General features: G+C 40.0%; 1 protein-coding gene across 20 annotated transcripts in view; it reads left to right on the top strand.

Annotated features, from left to right (window-relative positions):
• The window catches only part of BRDT (bromodomain testis associated), a 244221-nt gene extending 223015 nt beyond the window's left edge, over positions 1 to 21206 (top strand). For 17 of the 20 annotated variants that reach the window (XR_004536616.1, XR_004536631.1, XR_004536629.1 and 14 more), the window contains 2 exons: positions 422 to 1047; positions 4638 to 4711. Coding sequence is in view for 1 of the 20 variants with exons in the window: in XM_033916331.1 (XP_033772222.1) it covers positions 4638 to 4855; positions 17350 to 17542; positions 20212 to 20280 (480 nt within the window). In the remaining 19 variants the exon portion in view is untranslated. Of the gene's footprint in view, positions 1 to 421; positions 1048 to 4637; positions 4856 to 17349; positions 17543 to 20211 lie in introns of those variants that run through there. The other 3 variants (XR_004536619.1, XR_004536623.1, XM_033916331.1) reach the window with 2 other exon arrangements.
• The last annotated feature ends 243 nt before the right edge of the window (positions 21207 to 21449 follow it).

The following is a 21449-nucleotide window of genomic DNA, read 5'->3' as shown; positions in this document are numbered from 1 at the left end:
TCAATATCCTTTTGATTATCATACAAAGAAAAATTCAAAAGAATCCAGAAATATAAAACTTTTGAAGTTGAAATGATCAGACAATTCAGAACCAATTTTTCCTGAATTTATCACACCGTGTCTCAGCTGTTTTTCATCTGAGGTAATCCGTTGTTTCCTCTTTTACTAGTGACTTCAAAATTTTTCATGTTAGGCTGAATATTAACCTGGGCCAGTTTTTCCCCTCCTCACCCCCCTTTCCAAATGGAAGCAACATTAACCAATCAGTTCACATAACCTGTTCTCAAAAAATCAGAGGAAATTAAAGTTAGTGATTGTATATGTTATGAGCAGGCTTCATCATCATCTTGGGTGCAATTCTTTCAGTTTAAAGCCTTGTTTATGTGTATCTTCCACTGTTATTTCTTAACATTTTCTTCAGATATCAACTCAGACAACATGGTGCAAATTTTCATCCTGTGCTGATAGTGGCACTGACATTTCCTTTAATATATATATTCAGCAGATCTACAACAGTTGGTAGGAAGACAATTGGTAGGAAACATAACCTGGCTGGCTTGGCTTCCTCTTTTGTTCTTTTTTTGCAGCTTACAGCTGCACCGCGGACTCCCCGGTACTCCCTGCCTCCCCTTCCCACCTCCCCTCTGGCCTGGCAACTCCCCCTTATCAGTTCTTTTTTTGCAGCTTGCAGCTGCACTGTCAGCAAAGAAGTTGTCTCTGGCATTTGCCTCCCCTCCCTTCCTCCCGTCGGCAGCCTCATTGAAGAAGCAATACTCTGCCGGCACTTGCCTTCACTCCCGTCGGCGGCCCCATTGAAGAAACAGTTGGCGGTGTTCTCCCTTCCTCCTGTCAACAGCCCTGGTGAAGAAGCAGTTGGTGGCACGGAAAGAAGTGTTTTTTCTCATAGGCTCTGAAGAATGCCTTCCCTCTGATGTCAGAAGAAAGGGCTCTTTGGTACTCCTGTTAGCAGCCCCATTCCAGGTTAGCGCAGCTGTCTGTGGCATCATGAAGAGTTTCCATGGGACCCCTCTGTAGCACATATAAGAGGTAATCCTGCAGCCAAGAAGACAGTTCGTAAAATGACAATTGGAAGGGATTTCATGCATCCTACCAATTGTCGTCCTACCAGTTGTCGTTCTATGAATTGACTTCCTATGAATTGTTCTCTCATATTCAGCACTGTTCTCCATATAGTTAATGGCACGGAATAAGAATGTACTGCAGTGACTGGACCAGTACAGTCCATTTAGTTAATAAAACAATAAATAACTTATCTATTTAGTGGTTGAATATTAATACTAAATGAATAATTTCTAGGGCTGCCTTCATCCTGTCCCAAACCTAGCTCACAATTATATGGATAGTATCTGGTTCTTTAACAATTTAAACAGCTCAGTATTTTCTGTATAATTTTTTAAAACATATAGTAAGGAACTTGTATTGGCCACCCTTATTTTCTCCATCTCTTTGAGAATTCATAGGTATTTGTTTCTGCAAAACCCTCCATCTCAACAATTTAATTATTATATTTATTTTTAAAATTATATTTCGCTTATACCTAAGCGGATTATAGAAAAAAAAAAAACACCAAACATAATCATAAGAAAAACACTTAAAAAAACCCAGTATAAAACACAATAAAACCAAACAATATGCAAATAGCATTTCCATTAATCACTTCATTCCTTCATTTACTGCTTCTTAATCACTTAAATAGCTTCTATAAAAAGAGATGATTTTAATAATTTTTTTTAAAACTCTGAAAGTTATTATTCATTCTCAGTTGTCCAACCAGATTATTCCAGAACGTGCCCTGCTGAGTCAAACTAAGAGTACATCTAGCCCAGTATCCTGTTTCCAGTACTGACCAGGTTATAAGTACCTTGCAGAATTCCCAAAAGTGTCAAGATTCCATGCTTCTTAATCCCAAGGATAAGCAATGACTTTCCCTAGGTCTTCCTTAATAGCAGCTTCTTGACTTTTCCTCCAGGAATTTATCCAAACCTTGGTTAAACCCATTTATTTATTTAATAAATCTTCTGTCCCAAACTGTAACTGTTTGTACCACTTGCTCTGGCATTGAGTTCCAGAGCTAAAGTATAGGTTGAGTGAAAAAAATATTTTCTCTTGTTTGTTTTAAATGTATAAATTGTGTAACTTCATAGAGTGTGCCCTAGTCGTTGTACTTTCTGAAACAGTAAACAATTGATTTCATGTTTGCCTGTTTCACTCCATTCAGGATTTTATAGATTCATGTCATCTCTCTCTTCAGCTGTCTCTGCTCCAAGCTGAAGAACCCTAACTTCTTTAGCATTTCCTCATATAATAGTCCTCCTATTTCCATTAATTATTTTAGTTGCCTCTCTCTGTACCTTTTCCAGTTCCAATATATCTTTTTTTGTGATGTGGCAACCAAAATTGCACTACAACCAAACAAAAAGAGGCAAACGAGATGTCCTTAAACAACCAAATAGTTACTTTATTAATACAAATAATCAAATGCCATAAAAAGTCTATGGGTTAGTATCCATCATATCTGAGGAATCTTTCAATGAAAGTCTATGGTCTATAAGTAAGCTTCTTTCTCTTTTTGTTTAACCAAAATTGCACACAATACAGGTACAGTGTCACCATGGAGTGATACAAAGATTTATTATCTATTCCTTTCATAATAATTCCTAACAATCAGTGTGAACTTTGGCCCCTGCCACCACCTACTAAGCAGAAGATTTTAACACAGGGCTCCTTTTACTAAGCTGCAATAGCTTTTTTAGCGTACGCAGGATTTTAATGCGCGCTAAACCCACGCTACGCGGCTAGAACTAACACCTGCTTAATGCTGGCATTAAGGTCTAGTGCAGATAGTAAAAGGAGCCCATAGTGTCCACAATGACCTCTAAATCCTTTTCCTTGGTAACGCTTCCTAATGTAGAACCTAGCATCCTGTAGCTATAATTTGAGTTTTCTTCCTAATGTGCCTCACTCTGTATTTATTCACATTAAATTTCATTTGCCATTTGGATGCCCAGTATTCAAGCCTCTCAAAGTCCTCCTGTAATGCCAGTTAGTCCACAGGCAGTTTCACAGCTTTGAATAATTTTGTCAACTGCAAATTTAATCCTCATTCACCATTCCCATTTCCAGATCATTTATAAATATATTAAAAAGCACCAGTCCCAGTACAGACCTTTGCATCACTCAACTCTTCACCCTCCTCCATTGAGAGAATTCTCCATTTAATCCTTCCTTTCTATTTTCTATCTTTTAACCAGCTTCCAATCCACCACAGAATTTAGCCTCCTATCCCATGGCTTTTTCATTTTCTCAGGAGTCTCATGAGGGACTTTGTCAGAAGCTTTCTGAAAATCTATATACATAACCAGTGGCGTATTAAGGGCAGGAGGCGCCAGGGGTGGTAGTGCCCTCCCCCATCCTCCTCTCCACATCCGCGTTCCTTCTACGCCCACCCGCTCCTTCCCGCCCCCCCCCCCACTCCACACTCACGCTTTCCCTCCCCACCCCCCATACCTCTAAATCTTTGCCAGTAAGAGTGGCTTCTCCAGCATGCTCCTTGCACTAGCGTTGGATTTCCCTCCTACATCACTTCTTGGCCCAGTGACCCAGAAGTGATTCAGAGGGGAACCAGGCTGGCGCAAATAACAGGCAGAAATTGCTTGTGCTAGCGAAGATCTACAGAGATACGGGGTGGGGAAGGGATGGCGCGAGTGGGGCATGGTGTAGCGGGGCGGAGAGGTGCCAGCGCCTCCATCGACATAGCGCCCGGAACAGTCTGAACCCCTGCACCCCCCCTTACGACGCCACTGTACATGACATCAACAAGCTCCCCTTTATCCTTATGCTTATTCATGTCTTCAAAAGAAATGTAGAGAGTGGTGCAGCAAGACTTCCTTGGATGAAACCATGTTGACTTTGTCCCATTAAACTATGGGCTCCTTTTACAAAAGTGCGTTAGGACCTTAATGCGCAGAATAGTGTGCGCTAGCTGCTACCGCCTCCTCTTCAGCAGGCGGTAGTTTTTCGGGTAGTACACGTTATAGCCCGCGCTAATCTGGTACGTGCGCTAAAAACGCTAGTGCACCTTTGTAAAAGGATCCCTATGTTTGTCTGTGTGTTCAGTAATTTTTTTCTTTATAACAGTTCATGGTTTTATCTGGTACTGACAGAGTTGAACTTAAGTTATGAAGGGATCGATGTTCAAAAGGATTTAGCACCTAACTATGTAGTTAAATGATTAAATATCCAGGGCTCAAAAATTTCCCCCTACTTAGTGAAACTAAGCAGCCAGGTATAATTGCCAAAGAGGGTTTTTTTAATGCAGAACTGGGCAAAGAACTAACTAGCTGGTGATCTAATTTCAGCCATCTAAATATGAGCACTAAGTTTGTGAAGCTAAATCTAGCAGGCTAGATTTTGGAGAATTTTTAGCTGCTACCTAGCCAGCTAAGTTGAAATTTAAATGGCATTTTAACCTAGCTGACTAACTTGGGCACTTGACCCATTTTGAAAATGTAGCCCTGGTTGACCTGCAGAAGGTGAAGTATTTTAATTTCTGGCATGTAAAAAAAGAAAAACATTGCATAGCTATGAATTTATTTTCATTTTTCCCTTTCCTTTAGGATATAAAGATTAAGAATGCTGCCTCCTGGGCAAGTCTAGGTAAAATGATTCCTACTATTCCATCTACTGTAAAATCATCTAATGACAGCTTTCAACAATTTAGAAAAGCTGCAATAGAAAAAGAACGAGAAAAGGTTTTTAAAGCTCAGGAATTAAAGAGGCTACACACAGAGAAAGCTGACCAGGAACCACAAACCGTGCATCAGGAAAAACAAAGGTTTGTAATGCCACATAACCCTTTAAAGATGTAATGGAAAGGGCTCTCATTTCCTGATTTCCAAACATTCTAGTTTCATCCTTCTGAAAATAAGAATATTTCAAAATTTAATCTGCTGCCAGTGTCAAAAGCTACAAGAAGTTAAACACTAATGGCATCTGTGAATCTGTCAAGTGCAGAGAATTAAAAAAGGTTTGGTAAAACAAATTCCCTATTCTTAAATTATTACAGAGGAAAGGATAAAGGGGAAAAAGTTTGATTCTAAGCTGCTTCATTGACTACTCCTTTTTGGGTTTTTTTTTCAGTTTTATTTTACCAAAAACAGCAAAATACAGAAGGACAAACAATCAGGCAATACAATTACAGCACAGCAAACCAACATAGTAGCAACTGTTCTCTCTCCCTATATAGCCCCCCAACATAAGCCCTCCCCTTGCCCCATGGGTCCCTCTCAAAAATAATTACAAAGCATTCTGGCAGTAGTAAGTGAGCCATATTACAGAGCATCTAATAAAAAAAATTTGAATGAAAGGGCACAGAAAAATGTCCATCTCTGGTCACACAGAAAGTGATGGTGAGGTCTCTCTCCATCGCAGGTAAATGTCCCACAGCTTATGAAAGAGATGAATTCGGCCATGTTGCAAAGCTGAAAGTTTCATCATCAAACAATTAAAATCAAGTTTCCTCAACAACTGAATCAGTGAAAGTGCATAATTTTTCTTCCAGTGTGCTGCTATCAACATCTTACCAGCTGCAAACATGTGACATGCCAATATATGTTTATTTTTGGAAATATGTGGGGGGTCACCTGTGCACTATACAATACTTAGGGTCTGAGGGGTATAAATCTCCCAATGTTAATGTAAGAACATGAAGTAGGCAAACCCAAAAGTGTTGTATCACTGGGCAAGTCCACCAGATATGATAAAAATTGCCCACCTCATTACAATTCCTCCAACATAAAGAGCTAGTCATGCTATATATTCCGTATAAGCGTTGAGATGTATAGTACCATCTATAAAGTGTTTTATGCCAATTTTCATTCATATTACTAGCTAATGATTTTCACAACAAAGCTTTAAAGCTATGTTTCCATGCCTCAGAAGGAAAGAGTCAATCCCATTTATCTGTATAACATGTTATTGGGTTAGTTCGCTCCAACAACGCTCTATACAATAAAGATACTGATCCATTCTGTGGAGGTTTTTGTAAAGCCTGTCTAGGTGAGTGAGTGGGAGAGACAGCTTCTCTTTGGCCTTTTTGTACAACAAATCTCTAAGTTGTTTGTAATAGAATGACTCAAAATTTAATAAATCATATTCTTCCTGCAGAAACATAGAAACATAGAAATAGACGGCAGATAAGGGCCCACGGCCCATCTAGTCTGCCCACCTTAATGTCCCTTCCCTTACCTTTGCCCTGTGAATAGATCCCATGTGCCGATCCCATTTGGCCTTAAAATCAGGCACGCTGCTGGCCTCAATCACCTGTAGTGGAAGACTATTCCAGCGATCAACCACTCTTTCAGTGAAAAAGAATTTCCTGGTGTCACCTCGTAGTTTCCCGCCCCTGATTTTCAACGGATGCCCTCTTGTTGTCGTGGGACCCTTGAAAAAGAAGATATCTTCCTCCGCCTCGATGCGGCCCGTAAGATACTTGAACGTCTCGATCATGTCCCCCCTCTCTCTGCGCTCCTCGAGCGAGTATAGCTGTAATTTGTCAAGCCGTTTTTCGTATGGTAGATCCTTGAGTCCCGAGACCATCCGGGTGGCCATTCTTTGCACCGACTCCAGTCTCAGCACATCCTTGCGATAATGCGGCCTCCAGAATTGCACACAGTATTCCAGGTGGGGCCTCACCATGGATCTATACAATGGCATAATGACTTTCGCCTTACGACTGACGAAACCCCTTCGTATGCAGCCCATGATTTGTCTTGCCTTGGACGAAGCCTGCTCCACTTGATTGGCAGACTTCATGTCCTCACTGACGATTACCCCCAAGTCTCGTTCTGCTACCGTTTTTGCTAGGATCTCGCCATTAAGGGTATAAGACTTGCATGGATTCTGGCTGCCCAGGTGCATAACTTTGCATTTTTTGGCATTGAAGTTAAGTTGCCTAGACCAGTGTTTTTCAACCGCTGTTCTGCGGCACACTAGTGTGCCGCGAGATGTTGCCTGGTGTGCCGCAGGGCCGCCGGGCCCGGAGCTGACAGGGGGCCCGAGGCAGGGGCGCCAGTAGCTCGCCAAGGCAAAGTGAGTCGATCACCCAGGACTCACTTTGTCTTGGCGATCTAATCTATCGAGCCGATAAGTCTTCTTCTCCCCGACGTCAATTCTGCAGTCGGAGAGGAAGTTCGGGCCAGCCAATCGCTGCCTGGCTGGGCGGAACTTCCTCTCCGATTGCATAATTGACGTCAGGGAGAGCATGCGTCGGCGTCGGCTTTGGGGCCTGTTATCCATTGGTGGGTCCTGTTCCCCGATGGCAGCAGCAGTGGCAGTGGCTTGGGGAACGGCAGGGAGAAAGAAAGAAAGGGGGCAGGCAGGGAAACAGAAGGAAAGAAGAGAAACAGAAAGAAAGAAAGAAAGGTCAGGGAGAGAGGAAGAAAAAGTTGGGGGAGGGAATGAGGTGTGGAGGAGAGAAAGCATACAGGCTGATAGAAGGGAAGAAAGATTGGATGCACAGTCAGAAGAAGAAAGTGCAACCAGAGACTCATGAAATCACCAGACAAGGTAGGAAAAATGATTTTATTTTAAATTTAGCAAAGTGGAGGCAGTATTACCACAGTTTTCAAAGGAATTTGCCCAAATAACTTAATAGTTAACTGGGTAAATTCCCAGAGATGAAAACTTCCCTTCACTTACTATGCACAGTTCTGAATTTATATCTGCTGTCTATATTTTACAATATGGTCACCTTTTACTAAACCGCAATAGTGGTTTTTAGCGCAGGGAGCCTATGAGCGTCAAGAGCAGCGCTGGACATTCAGCGCAGCTCCCTGCGCTAAAAACTGCTATTGTGGTTTAATAAAAAGGATGGAGGGTATATTTGTCTATTTTTGTATGCTATAAAAACCAAATACAGAGAGAGACTGAGAGCTGTTGACGAAGAGCTACGTGTGTGTCTTTCTTCGATTCCAGCCAGAATATCAGCTTTGTGTTCAGCCAAACAGGCCCAGGTTTCGCACTGAATAAAGTATTTTATAATTTTTATTTCATAATAAAGTAATTATAAAATACTTTCTTTGTGTTTATTTGATTCCTATTCAAGAGAATTACTTTATATATAGTCAATATAGGCAGAGAGTTAAATTTTTTAACATTTTCTAATGGTGGTGTGCCTCGTGATTTTTTTCATGAAACAAGTGTGCCTTTGCCCAAAAAAGGTTGAAAAACACTGTCCTAGACCATCGCTCCAGTAGGAGTAGGTCGTGCATCATGTTGTCGGGCACTGAATCTTCGTCTGTTGTGCATTTGCCCACTACATTACTCAGTTTGGCGTCATCGCCTGAAGAAGGATTTATCTCCCTTCTGGATGTTCTTTGCTAGAGACTCCTCCATGAGGAATTTAGCCTCCCTGACTGCTGTTTTGACGGCTTTTGATTTGGCCAGGTAGTCTGTTCTAGAGTCCTGCTTCCCTGATTGTTTGTAAGAGATGAATGCATTTTTCTTCTCCTTGATCAGGTCTGAGATCTCCGCAGTAAACCACTGTGGCTTCTTGTTCCTTCGCCATTTACTTACTGATTTTACATAGCGGTTTGTTGCTTCTTGTATGGTTGCTTTCAAAGTCGACCACATGTCTTCCACGTTATCGGTTTCTTCTTGGCTGATTATTCCAAAGCTGGCCTAAGGTACATAAGAGTCAAAACCATGGAGGACTGCGAAGACCTCCAAAAAGATCTGACAACGCTGGAAGAGTGGGCCAAAAAATGGCAAATGAGCTTCAACATAGGGAAATGCAAGGTCATGCATGTTGGGAAAAAGAACCCGATGTTCACTTAAAAGATGGGGAGGTCACCGCTAGGGGTGAGCAACCTTGAAAGAGACCTGGGAGTGATGGTAGACACAACATTGAAGGCGTCGGCGCAGTGCGCCACAGCCTCAAGGAAAGCGAACAAAATGTTGGGTATCATTAAGAAAGGTATCACGACCAGGACGAAGGAAGTCATCCTGCCACTGTATCGTGCAATGGTGCGCCCGCACTTGGAGTACTGTGTCCAGTACTGGTCGCCGTACCTCAAGAAGGACATGGCGGTACTTGAGAGAGTCCAGAGAAGAGCAACTAAGCTAATAAAGGGTATGGGGGACCTCTCATATACTGACAGACTGAAAAAGCTGGGGCTTTTCTCGCTGGAAAAGCGACGACTTAGAGGAGACATGATAGAAACCTTCAAGATCATGAAGGGCATAGAAAAAGTGGATAGGGACAGATTTTTCAAACTATGGGAAACCACAAGCACAAGGGGACACTCAGAGAAATTGAAAGGGGAGAGGTTTAGAACAAACGCCAGGAAGTTCTTTTTCACCCAGAGGGTGGTGGATACATGGAATGCGCTACCGGAGGATGTGATAAGCAGAAGCACGCTACAGGGCTTCAAAGAAGGTCTGGATAGGTACCTGGAGGACAAAGGGATTGAGGGGTACAGATAAGAGAAGAGGTAAAGTTATAGGGATAGGATTAGAGGTAAATGGTAAAATTAGTCAGAGACCACTGTTCAGGCAGTGGGCCGCCACGAGAGCGGACTGCTGGGCGAGATGGACCTCTGGTCTGCCTCAGCGGAGGCAACTTCTTATGTTCTTATGAGGCTTTCACCCAGCATAAGAAAACAGGCCAGGAGCTATCGGTCTGCAGTCCTGGAGTATATAAAATAGCTGTGAGACCAAAATATTGATGTTCAGGGAACCATGTTTGATGAATCTGATACTGGGTCTGCAGAGGATAGTGGGGAAGCAGAGTTGCCCTAGATGTTAAAGCCAGAAACTGTTGGTAGGGCAACCCTGGGATGGTCCAGAGGGGCACTGAAGGTAATAACCATTGTTCCATTTGCACAACAGTTTCGGCATCCTGGTTATCCCAGCCAGCATAATTTGGAGTTTCATTGCTTGATGGTAATGCTCAAAGTTGGGTACTCCCATACCACCCTGACTTTTCGATTGCCACAGTCTTTGACACTTCATTCATGGTGGTTTTTTCTGCCAAATATAGTAAAAGACTTTCTTATTTAAATCATGAAAAAAGGAATGTGGTAAATCTAAAGGAAGGGACAAAAACAGATGCAGAAGCTTCAGTAACAAGACCATTTTTATGGCTACTATTCTCCCTAGCCACAAATGCGAGAGGGCACCCCAATCTTCCAATAAGGAAATGAGATCTCGGAGGCACCCTGGAAAGTTACAAGCATAAAGCTGATCTATATTTTGGGGGATATTAATCCCAAGGTAATGAATTGTCTCATTTGCCCAGGTAAATGGATAAATCTGTTTCAATTGTGTTACTTCGGGCGGTGATAATGTCAAATTCAGAATTTCGGATTTTAGCATATTGACCCCGAATCCCATATGCCCGAAGCAGAGATTCGAGTTGCCACAGTGATACTTCAGGCTGGGTGATTATAGGCAATACATCATCCACAAATTCCCCCGCAACATATACCAGTGATCCTAGAATGAGCGTGCACCCTCTGTGCCAAGGGTTCTGTAGATAAGGAAAATAGCAGCCCTGTCTGGTCCCTCGATATAATTCAAATTCTGAAGTGTAGCTGCCATTAACCAAGAGACAAGCCAGAGGCTGATTATAAAGGGAATGGACCCAGCCAATATACCTAGAAGAGAGACCTATCTTATCAAAGACCGCAAACAAGAATGGCCAGCTATCTCTATCAAAAGCTTTTTCCACATCTACTGCTAGCAGCAGAGTGGACTCTTCAGAATTGCCTGCCTCAGATATGATATGTAGAATGTGCCTTATATTATCTTGAGTTTGCCTACCCTGGATAAAACCAGATTGATCAATATGTACTAGGCAGGGAAGTACTATTTGAAGTCGATTGGCTAATATTTTGGTGAAAATTTTATAAGCGATATAGGCCTGTATGATGAACAACTCGTGGGGTCTTTCCCCAGTTTCAAAATCAGAGACCTCCACCAAGTGCCAGGAATGTGGTAGTACGGTGTTAACCGCGATATCATTATACACCCTTGCCAGGAATGGTCTTGTAGAATTTATTAGTGAAACCGTCAAGGCCAGGTGACTTACCCAGGGGCAGGTCCTTGATGAATAATAAAATGTCGGAACCAGTAATGGGTTGTTCCAGTGCTTGTGCTTCAGATTCAGTTATAGAAGGTAACTGAGCTTTGTGAAGGAACCGACAGATTCTCCTCTGAGGGAAGCGCATCAGCTTGATATAGTTCTTGAAAAAAACTTAATAAACTCAGAATATATAGCTTCCGCCTAGAGCTGTTAACAGTCTCCCTTCATGAGATTCAATCTTAAATATATGATTACGGAGGTGCTGCTTGTGCAACTGGTGGGCCAGCAGCCTACTAGATCGGTTGCCAAATTAAAAAAAATATTGTTGTGTAAGGTTAAGCTTAATGCTGGATATCTTCCAACTCTAGATCATGAAGCTGGAGTTAGGTAACAAGTAGGGCCTGGTCTAAGGTTGGGGTTTGAAGTCCTTGTTTCTTATCCCTTTGCAAGGTGGCCAGCCGATCTCTAAGCTGGTCCTCTCTATAAGATTTATCTTTACGAACATGAGCCTGTAGAGCTATTATGGCTTATCTCAGAACTATTTTCAGGCCTTCCCATAGGGTTACTAGGGAGATCTCTGGTGTATCATTAAATTTCAGATATTGTAAGATTTGTTTACCTGTATAGTCCACATGGTTCAGAGTGTTCAACAGTATGTCTGGAAACCTCCAATATCTGTTCCCAATCCAAACCTCTTGTGGGTGCATAGCAACCAATATGGGGACGTGATCTGACCAAGTTTTCCGGCCAATATCCGCTGAATGCACTTTACGAAATAATTTCACTGCACCCAACCACATATCAATACGGGAATATGTTTGATGTACTGAGGAGTAATAAGTATAGTCCCTCGCTGTAGGATGGAGTTATCTCCAAAAATCAAGCAATCTCCATTCTTTGAGAAAGTCACTTAGGGCCCTCCTTTCCACCCGGGCATAAGGGGCTGAACTCAGAATTATCAAGAGTAGGATCCAGGGTCAAATTAAAATCTCCACCCACCAGAATATGGCCCTGAGAGTGCCTCAACAAAATCTCTGATAGTTTTTCATAGAATTCTTTCCTATGATCATTAGGGGCAAAAATGTTCAGTAGGGTATATACAGAAGTTCTCTGCATAATTGCCAAAAAGAATGTATCTACCCTCTCTATCTTTAACTGCCTTTAGGATCTGCCAGTTCAGTAAGTTAGACAGCAAAATTCCCACCCCATGAACTTTCTTTTGGAGCATATAATAGTCGCTAAATATATTCTCTGATAATTTCTTGTGTGAAAGAAAATGTTCTCCCGAGGGGAGCAGGTGTGCCTCTTGTATAAAACATATATCGACTTTTGAACGTAGCATTTCTCTAAATAAGGAGTGGCGCTTTTGTGGAGAGTTGAGGCCTTGGACATTAAGAGACATTAAGAGAATAAGATGTACACTGTCAGCATCTATGAGACAAACTTGGTTTTTTCTTTTGCATAGAGCATTTTGGACCCCTGTTAGATTACAAAAATTAAATAGTTCATTGTCTAATAGATGCTGGCATTGTAAGCTTGATGTAGGGACTTTGGATCATCTTTTATTTTTTTGTCCCTATATATTAGCCTTTTGGAATTCGATCTGGGATCAAATAAATTCTTTATTAGAAAATCCTGTAGCATTAACTTATGATACTGTGATATTTGGCATGTCTATGAGAAAAAAGAGTCAGATATCGGCAAGTAATAACAAACTTTTATTGATTATGACAGGAGTTGCCATACAACATATCACTACCAATTGGAAGGACCACAGCAAGCTTAACTTTAATTTCTGGTGGAATTCACTTTGTCATCTATACAAAATGGAACGTTCAATAGCAATACAAAATGGAAATTATAAAAGGTTTAATAAAATATGGGAGCCATTGACATTGTTTTGTAATGAATAAACACCATTTTCTTAACATAACTTATGAATGGAGGGGAAAGGGGAGGGATTGTATAAATGAAGAAAAAGGTAAAAAGAAAATATGAAAAAGATTGATTCAATTAAGAAAATAGTATGGAAAGGGAAGGGGGAGAAGGGTTTAGATACATATACATTTGTTATTATCTTGATAGATCTATCAAGTGTTGTTTGTAAATCTATGTATCACTTTTATTGTACACTTGTTGAAAGATTAAAAATGAATAAAGAATTAAAAAAAAAAAAAGAGACATCCAAATAGTCTCCATTGTAAAGTAATCACATGAATTAAACATCACAGTTTCTTAATCATGATTATCAATCTGTCCCATATATAAATGCCATATTGTAGATGACTCTTAAGGTGGATAGTAACAACACATCTAAAGTCAACAAAAGACAAAAATAATTTTCCTCCCTCCCTTCCCATTACACTCCCCGTAAACAAAAGGCACAGGTAGGAAGAAAACCAAAACAGTTACTTCCCTGCCATGCCTAGTGGAGAGAGTGAAGTCAGTAGCATCAGGCCTTGCATTCATCAAGTTCTCACATCTGGAACCATTTTCCTACCACTACCAAGGCTACCACCCAGGCGGCCCTAGCAAAGTACTCAGTCATGCAGTCTCAAATCCAGCAGCTATCCAGCTTACGAACATTTGTATCAAAGAAGGTTTCAAGAAGATGGTGTCTGAAGATCTGATTTTTGGTGTGTCAATCGTTTTTTACCTCCTTCCACTTCATTCCACTTGAGACGAGGTTTCTTGGTGGGCACTGGTGCAGGTTCTCGTGATGCCATAAGTCCTTCAAGTCCATCCAGGATTTGTTGGACTTCCATGCAAGTCTTGACTGAATGACATTTGCCTTGATAGTAAAATGAGAGCGCAAATGGATAGTTCCACTTATACTTGATATTATTAGCTTGCAGATGCTGAGTAACTGGTCATAACTCATATCTCCGCTTCATGGTTGCTGCAGCCAAATCTTGATATATTTCCACCGAGTAAGTATCCCAAGTTAAATTTTCCATGGTTCGTGCTTTAGTCAAGACTCCTTCTTTTAATTTAAACTCCAAAAAACAGACAGTAATATCCTTGGACACATTGGATCTATTTTTACCCAGAGCCCTGTGGGCTCGGTCAATCTTAATCAGGTCAGATGCCAAGGGCACTCCATTTTCTGCCAGAATGTGGCCCACCAACTTATTCACTACTTTCTCCACATTGGCATAGTCCAGTGTTTCCAGGATGCCACAGAAATGCAAGTTGGACTATCTGTTTATGTTTCTGAGTCCTCCAATTTATCTGCCTGGGAAGCATGTATTCCTTTCACTGTATAACATAGAGTTGTCACTGCCACGTGTTGTTCTTCCATACTTGTTTCAACTTCCTCAACTCGATTCCAAATGTCTTTAATCTCTGAGTGGAGGTCTGTTGCCAACAATACCAGTTCCGATCGAATCACACCCAAATTTGTATGAATTTCTTGCATCCACAAGCGAATTTCTGCAAGTGGTTCCATAAGCATCAATTCCAATGCTTCAGAAGAGGCTCCATTAAGATCTATTTGTGGCGCAGCATTCTCTGGCACTTTGAGGCTGTAAGTGCTGCCTGAGCTGAAAAGCAAAATCTTGCAGTTTCGCACAGGAACCTGAGTTGGAAAGCATCGCCCGTGACCCTCAGTAAAATTATCTATTGGAGGGGCAGAAAAGAATGATTTTTTAACGGGTTCCAGGTGCAGGAATAGCTTAGTTTGTAGCTAGGCCAGCACGGAGCTCCGTGTTCAGGCTGCCATTCAGTGTGCTGAAGTCACTTCCTCCTTACTCCTTTTTAGTTTTACTCTGTAGTTGAGCATTGCTTGTTTTAAGGGTACTCTCAATAGTGGTGTAGAACTGGAAGGAGTTTCCTAGTGCTTGCAGCAAATTGTTTCTACAGCTGACAACAGATGCAGAAGTCCCAGAGCAGAATGGGAGGTCCACCTCAGAAAATATAGTAGAGAAGAGACTATAAGTGCCCCCCCCCCAAAAAAAAAAAAATGCATACACACACAGAGTCATGGTTGCTTGGGTACAATCTATACGACATATGAAGAAGGGATTCTTATTTCTTACAATGACACAGGACTAATTAACTTTATTGGCTTTACTTTCTCAGCATCTGCTGGCAATATTCCAAGTTGATCGGGCCTACTTTTCTGGTAAAACGCTATGGTTGTTGGTAAATTGAGTGAGCATATGTTTAACTTATTTTAGGTACTTCTTTCAGAGTAAGCCTGCATCTTTATTAGCATTTTTCTGACATAAAAACATGACATTGAACTGCCATCGCTGGATATTTGTATAGGACCTGTATGCCACATATATAGTATTTTTGCTTATCTATTCCTTTTTGAGGTTTTGCCTTAGAGTACATACAGATAGAGAAAACACAAAGGGTTCTGATGAATAGAAGAAGCAGAAAGCCCCTTGGCCTTCTCTGGCTGATTCACAAAACTCCCAAAGAATTTTCCTAAAGTCCTGTAATTATGCTTTTATATGGAAAAATGCTTTTATGCTTTTATATGGAAAAATATATTTGGCCCTCTTTTACAAAGCCGTGGTACTAAAGGCTCCAATGCTCATAGGAATTCTGTGAGTGTTGGAGCATTTAGCACTGCGGGCTGCAATAGAAACCTCTACTGCAACTTAGTAAAAGTGTGTGTGTGGGGGGGGAATTATTAGGTGTAGACCCAGAAAATGAAGTATATGCAGTGAGAATGTGCACAGGGCAAACATTTTGGTTCATTTTTTAGTTTGGTTTGGACTTTTTCCCAATTTTTAGATATTTTTTTGGCTCAAACATTTGTTTGTTTGACAGGTAAGCTAGGTAGGAACTTAGGACCTGGGTTGGCCACTGTTGGAAACAGGATACTGAGCTTGATGGACATTCGGTCTGTCCCAGTATGCAAGTCTTATGTTCTTAAATAAATTTTATACAAATATTTTAACATGCTACAATTTTTTAAAGTATGCTAATCGACTTATATGTGCATTAGTTTGAAGGTTAACTGGTGTAAAAGCACCTACTAATTTTTTAAGATGCACTAATGAACCAAGCACATACTAACAAATGCAATAAATCAAAATGGAAAAATAAAAAGCATGCAAAAAATATTCTTGCTACAGATTCTTTGTACTTCTTCTTTCCATGTCTGTGTTCTGGGTAAACTTTCCCTTCTGCTACTGCTGCTGGTACCCGAAGCTCCTCAAAATGCCCCTGTAAGACACTCGGAGAAAATCTCTTCTGTCAAAGTCACCAAACTTTTTAGTAGGGATGTGCACTGGTTAGCACACATTCTATTTGTTAGCACATCTTTAAAATGTTAGTGCAAGCTAAGTGGATTTAATGCACGTTAAGGCCAACCTGCAATATCTCAGTCCTGCAGGTTGTTGAATCCTGTGTTACAGCAAAAAAGCTGCTTACCCTTGTAAGTATATAGTGAAATATGTTCAACATAAATATGTATTTTTTCTGCAAGATCAACTAAAATCTTTTCTGGATCTGAAAAAGATAGTTTGATGGAGTTGACACCAGTGAAAGGAATATTTAGCAAACCTGCGTTAAGGCCTTTCCTTTCCATGTTTTCTTTATGTTGAAGAAAGTTACTTCTCTTTATTCTGGCTTTAACTCCCCCTCCACAACTGGGGTCTAAGGAAGCGTTTATAATTACCTCAAATATTAAAATCTTTGATTTAATGTTATATTTTAACTTTATTCAGCTGTATTGCTTTAACAAGAAGTTTGTTTCTTGTAATGTTTTTGAAAAATTATAAATAAACAAATTTTAAAAAAGCTGCTTACAAGCCACCTAGCAAGCACCATTATTCCCACAGCCTGTGAGCATTGGGGCATGCCTTGAAGAAAGTCAGATCTTTGCTGTTCCCAGCAGTTGAAGTCCTTGTATTTCGTAGCAAAAGACTCCTGTACACTATTCTAGCTCCCGAAATATAGGAACTCGAATAGTTCCTTGCAAAACTCTTAGTAGGATACACCCACTTCCCAAAGATGGACAGGTGGGTCATCCTTTATTGCATTATCATATTTACAGGTCACATTAGGAGCAAGGAATCCAGAATCATTCTTGGTTTATATACAGAGGGATAATTCTTGAGGTCCTGCTACACTTATATTGAATAAATCTTCTGAAATCTAAAACCTAAAATTTACACTAGAATATTGCTTGAATTTGAAAATGAAATGTTGATTCTTATAGGATGACTTTACTAATTCAGCTACAGTGAATAGACTCTTTTTTGTTTAATCATTTATATTATATAAAGAAAAGAAATGGAAGTTCTTTACAGAGACCATGGGGAAGATGATAAAGAAGCAACTTCAGAATTCATTGCAAAGAGAACTCAAGAAGAAGAATCTCAAAATGGAGAGGAGAGCAATGAAAAACATGTACAAGAGATACAGCAAGATCGTGACTTGGCTAAAATGAGAGAGCAAGAGCGCCGTAGGAGAGAGGCGGTAAGTAATTTACATCTTCAATTATAAGCAAGTCTCCAGATTTATCAATTTAGAGCAGGGGTGTCCAACCTTTTGGCTTCCCTGGGCTGCATTGGCCGAAAAAAATGCTTCTGGGGCCACACAAACATGCAAACGCTGCAGCAAGACAGAGGAGGGAGCCGACAAGACGGTAAACACCCGGGGGCAGCAGAGGAAAACACTGCATTGCTCTCGACCGGGGCCGCTCAACATACTTCACGGGACCACAGGTTGGACACCCCTGATTTAGAGGGAGCATCTGAGTGGCACAAACAAGGTTATTTAGTCATGGATCTTTAAAGTAGTACTAAAACAGATTGTATACCATTTCCACAATTGTTATGAATTAGATGGAATTGTTCCAGTATCAAAGATTCAAGGATTTTGCTAAATATTTAACATTGAATTTGCACAAGAGTGGTTATCCTTAAAGTGTATTTAAAAAGACCTATAGGAGGGCACGATATGGTAATCATGATTTATTTTAACCACCAGTTCTCATCATCAAGAGGTAGATGATGTTCAAACTTGTGTATTGAAGTTCTGTTCGTCTGGAATGGAAATAGCTAAAGTCATTAAGAAGAACTAGGATATTCTATAGTTGCATACACCTTCTGAGCATACCACCAAAAGCCTTACCCACACTCTTTTCACCTCTTGTCTAGTCTTATACAACTTGCTTCTTACAGGTCTTCCACTAAACCATCTCTCCTCTTCAATCCATTCAAAATTCTAGTGCACAACTTATAGTCCACCAGTGTCACTATGCTCACATTACCCCTCTCTTCACATCACTTCATTGACCCCTAACCATTTCTGCATACAGTTCAAACTCCTCTTATTGACTTGCAAAATAAAAGCTAACCTAACATATTAAAAACAAGCCTTACTAAAACAAAACAAAAAAGTAAAACTTAAAGAAAATAAAATACTCTTACATTAAATTTCAATTCTGGGTCATGTGATGCCAAGCACTTGAATGGACATGCCTTTCTTCAGCTCTGGGCCCTGCCACTTTGAATTCTTTTGCAAACCCCTGAACTTTCTCTTTTTGGTGCTCATACCTACATCAATTGCAAGTACATTTCACTGGGGTACTTGTAGGGGACCTTGTCGGCACGTTCCATTCGGGCTATGTCTGTTAAATTAACTTGGGGAATTAAAGACAAGCTGAAACCGCCAGAGCTTAAGAGGGCGGAGAACCATGAGGTCCCGATGTTCACGCTCCAGGAAGCAACTATACAAGAACTTACCCAATCACTAAATAATAAACATGATATTACAAAAAAATTAAAAATTAAATTCCAGAGTCGCTGTCCATATATTGTAGCTCCTCCGGTTTGTTTTAGATCCTCCTCCTCTGGGATTCCGACTGACATGCAGGCCATGAGCTAGAAACCGGCCCAATGCCATCAAAACAGCGCCACTCTGCACCAAGACATCACCTCCAGTCTATATGGTTGCTAAATTCTATATATTGCAGCTGAGGATTATCTATTTTCCCTAAGAATGTGCTATAAGAGAATTACTATTATAATGATTGTTTGATGATGAGACATTAAGATGTAAAACAAAATAATGTACGGGCATAGTATGGGTGTTATCAACAGTGGTTATAGATATAAATCAGCCTGTTAAACTACAAATAAAAAAGAACAATCTGTAACAGTATGCACATTTGAAAAATCAAATGTCACCATTTATTTTAATCAATTATCTTAGTAAGAGTAGACTTGCTGTGCTTACCTTGAAATCCAGGATAGGGTCCTCAGTTCATCAATGTTGGTCAGGATTGGTTAAATCTGGAGGTGCTATACTCAACCCAGGAGGAAGGGAGGGAAGGCAACTGCCACTAGCCAAAGAGCAGCACCAAATGTGTCCCTTCAGTATGGGGGCCACTGAGGGTTGTTTGAGATGCCCAGCACAGTTCCCTCTAAACTGTGTGGGAATTCTCCAACTAAGAAGTGTTGCTTCAATATTGTGTTTTCAATCCCTAGAGAAAGGCAAGTTACCTAGAGTCCTAGAGTACATACACAAACAGAATAACAAACAGTACAACAAATCAAACATCAATAAAACATAATAGTAATAATGTAAAGCCTCCGGTTGGCAGCCAGAGAGCTTGAACATCTCTCCCACTGTTGTGGGGTTGTTTTAGGGGGGGGGGGGAATTTTTGTGTTTTTCTCAGCGCTTGTGCCCATCACTATCACCAGCAATGGGCACATGCAAATTTAGCAAATCTTTGCTACTCTCTGCATGAGCATTTTTGGGAGAATGACTCGCTTTTTTAAATTCGCTACCAGAACAGCTGCGGTAGCTGTCCGTCATTTTTTAATGCTTTTTTTTTTTTTTTTAAGAATAAGTACATTAAATCTCTAAGGGAATGGGAGGGATAGCAGATGGCATGGATAAACAGACTAAATATGCCATAAGGCCTTTATCTGCCTTCATTTTTTTCTCTGTTTCTGTGTTTTTACCCTTTAACTTTCTAATTATTTTTGAAGATTATGCCACTAACTGAGTTATGTCAGAAAACAAAGCCCTTAACAAGCAAAATACCAAATCTGGTCTTGTTGTGTCAAATGTGTGCATTAGGAGCTGACTTTTCTACTTTAAAACCTTTACTTTGCTTTCCTTTTCTGTCCCTCAGATGGCAGGAACCATTGATATGAACCTGCAGAGTGATATAATGGCAACCTTTGAAGAAAATCTTTATTGAAGGCTGAAAAAGTTATTTTTTGAGCTTCTTAACATTAAAAAAATGTCTGCTACAAGTGTGCAGTGTCTTAAGTTTAGTGCCTTTAAATAAATGACATCATGATGTGTATATTAGTGTTCTCATCTGGTGCAAACACTAGAACAAGAATACAGAAGTAAAAGTCTATCCACAAATGGGTATTCCAAAATCTTCTAAGCCTATATTTTTTTTAAATGCCTGTAATACTGATTGATTTCAGCAAAAAAATAAACGCACCTTTAGCTTTAAATAAATATGGCAGACAAAAGCATGGAAATCTTTCTTTAGATAGAGAAACATGGAACTTGGTCTCTTTGTTGATGAACATTTATCCAATGTATTGTTTATATCAGTTGCATTCTGATACAGTTATTGCCAGTATATAATTGATGCTCTTTAAAGTATTTTATTTAAATAAAAGAAGAGCCACTGCCTGAATAACATATTAAGTCATATGGCTGGACTGAATATGCTGAATAGAACTGAAAGCATGTACCTAAATGAGTATTTGTTCAATATTTAAACAGCCTATTACACTTGAATGTTAATCATTGCCTGTGAGCCACTTTTCAACACAGGCATTGTATTCTTAGCATAGAATTTAATTGTAAGGTGTAAGTAACAGATTTCATCTTTAAATCCATATAAAGTGACTTGAATTTAAGAAGGCTGTGTGCTTTCTTAAAATTTACAAATGCAGTTGTTTATTTTGTATTGGAATACTTGAATGTAAGATTACAAAGATAGAATATATTTGTATTTCGTTTGTAATATGTTGGGAAGGCAGTTCAAAATAATTTGACAATCAACAAATGATTTATAATTTATTTTGAAATGTTACAGGTTCAATTTATGAATGCTGTAAAGTATACAACTGCTTTATTTTGTAATAAATAGTGATATATAATTTGCTTTAAACAAAGTATGGTCTTTGAATTTCTGTCTGAAAAGTTTCAATTTTGCAAGCTAGCAGGTTTACCCCCCCTTTATGAAGCCACATTAGGGTTTTTATTGCCGTCCGCTACAGTAAAAGCTCTGACGCTCATGGAAATTCTATTTTGATTTACCTGCTTTTTTATATCATAGATTAGGGCAAATTACAGTCAGGTGCCACAGATTATTTCCTTATCCCCAGGAGACTTATAATCGAG

Source organism: Geotrypetes seraphini, chromosome 12, assembly GCF_902459505.1.
Source record: "Geotrypetes seraphini chromosome 12, aGeoSer1.1, whole genome shotgun sequence".
Lineage (NCBI taxonomy): Eukaryota > Metazoa > Chordata > Amphibia > Gymnophiona > Dermophiidae > Geotrypetes > Geotrypetes seraphini.
This window is presented reverse-complemented; position numbering and strand designations above follow the sequence as displayed.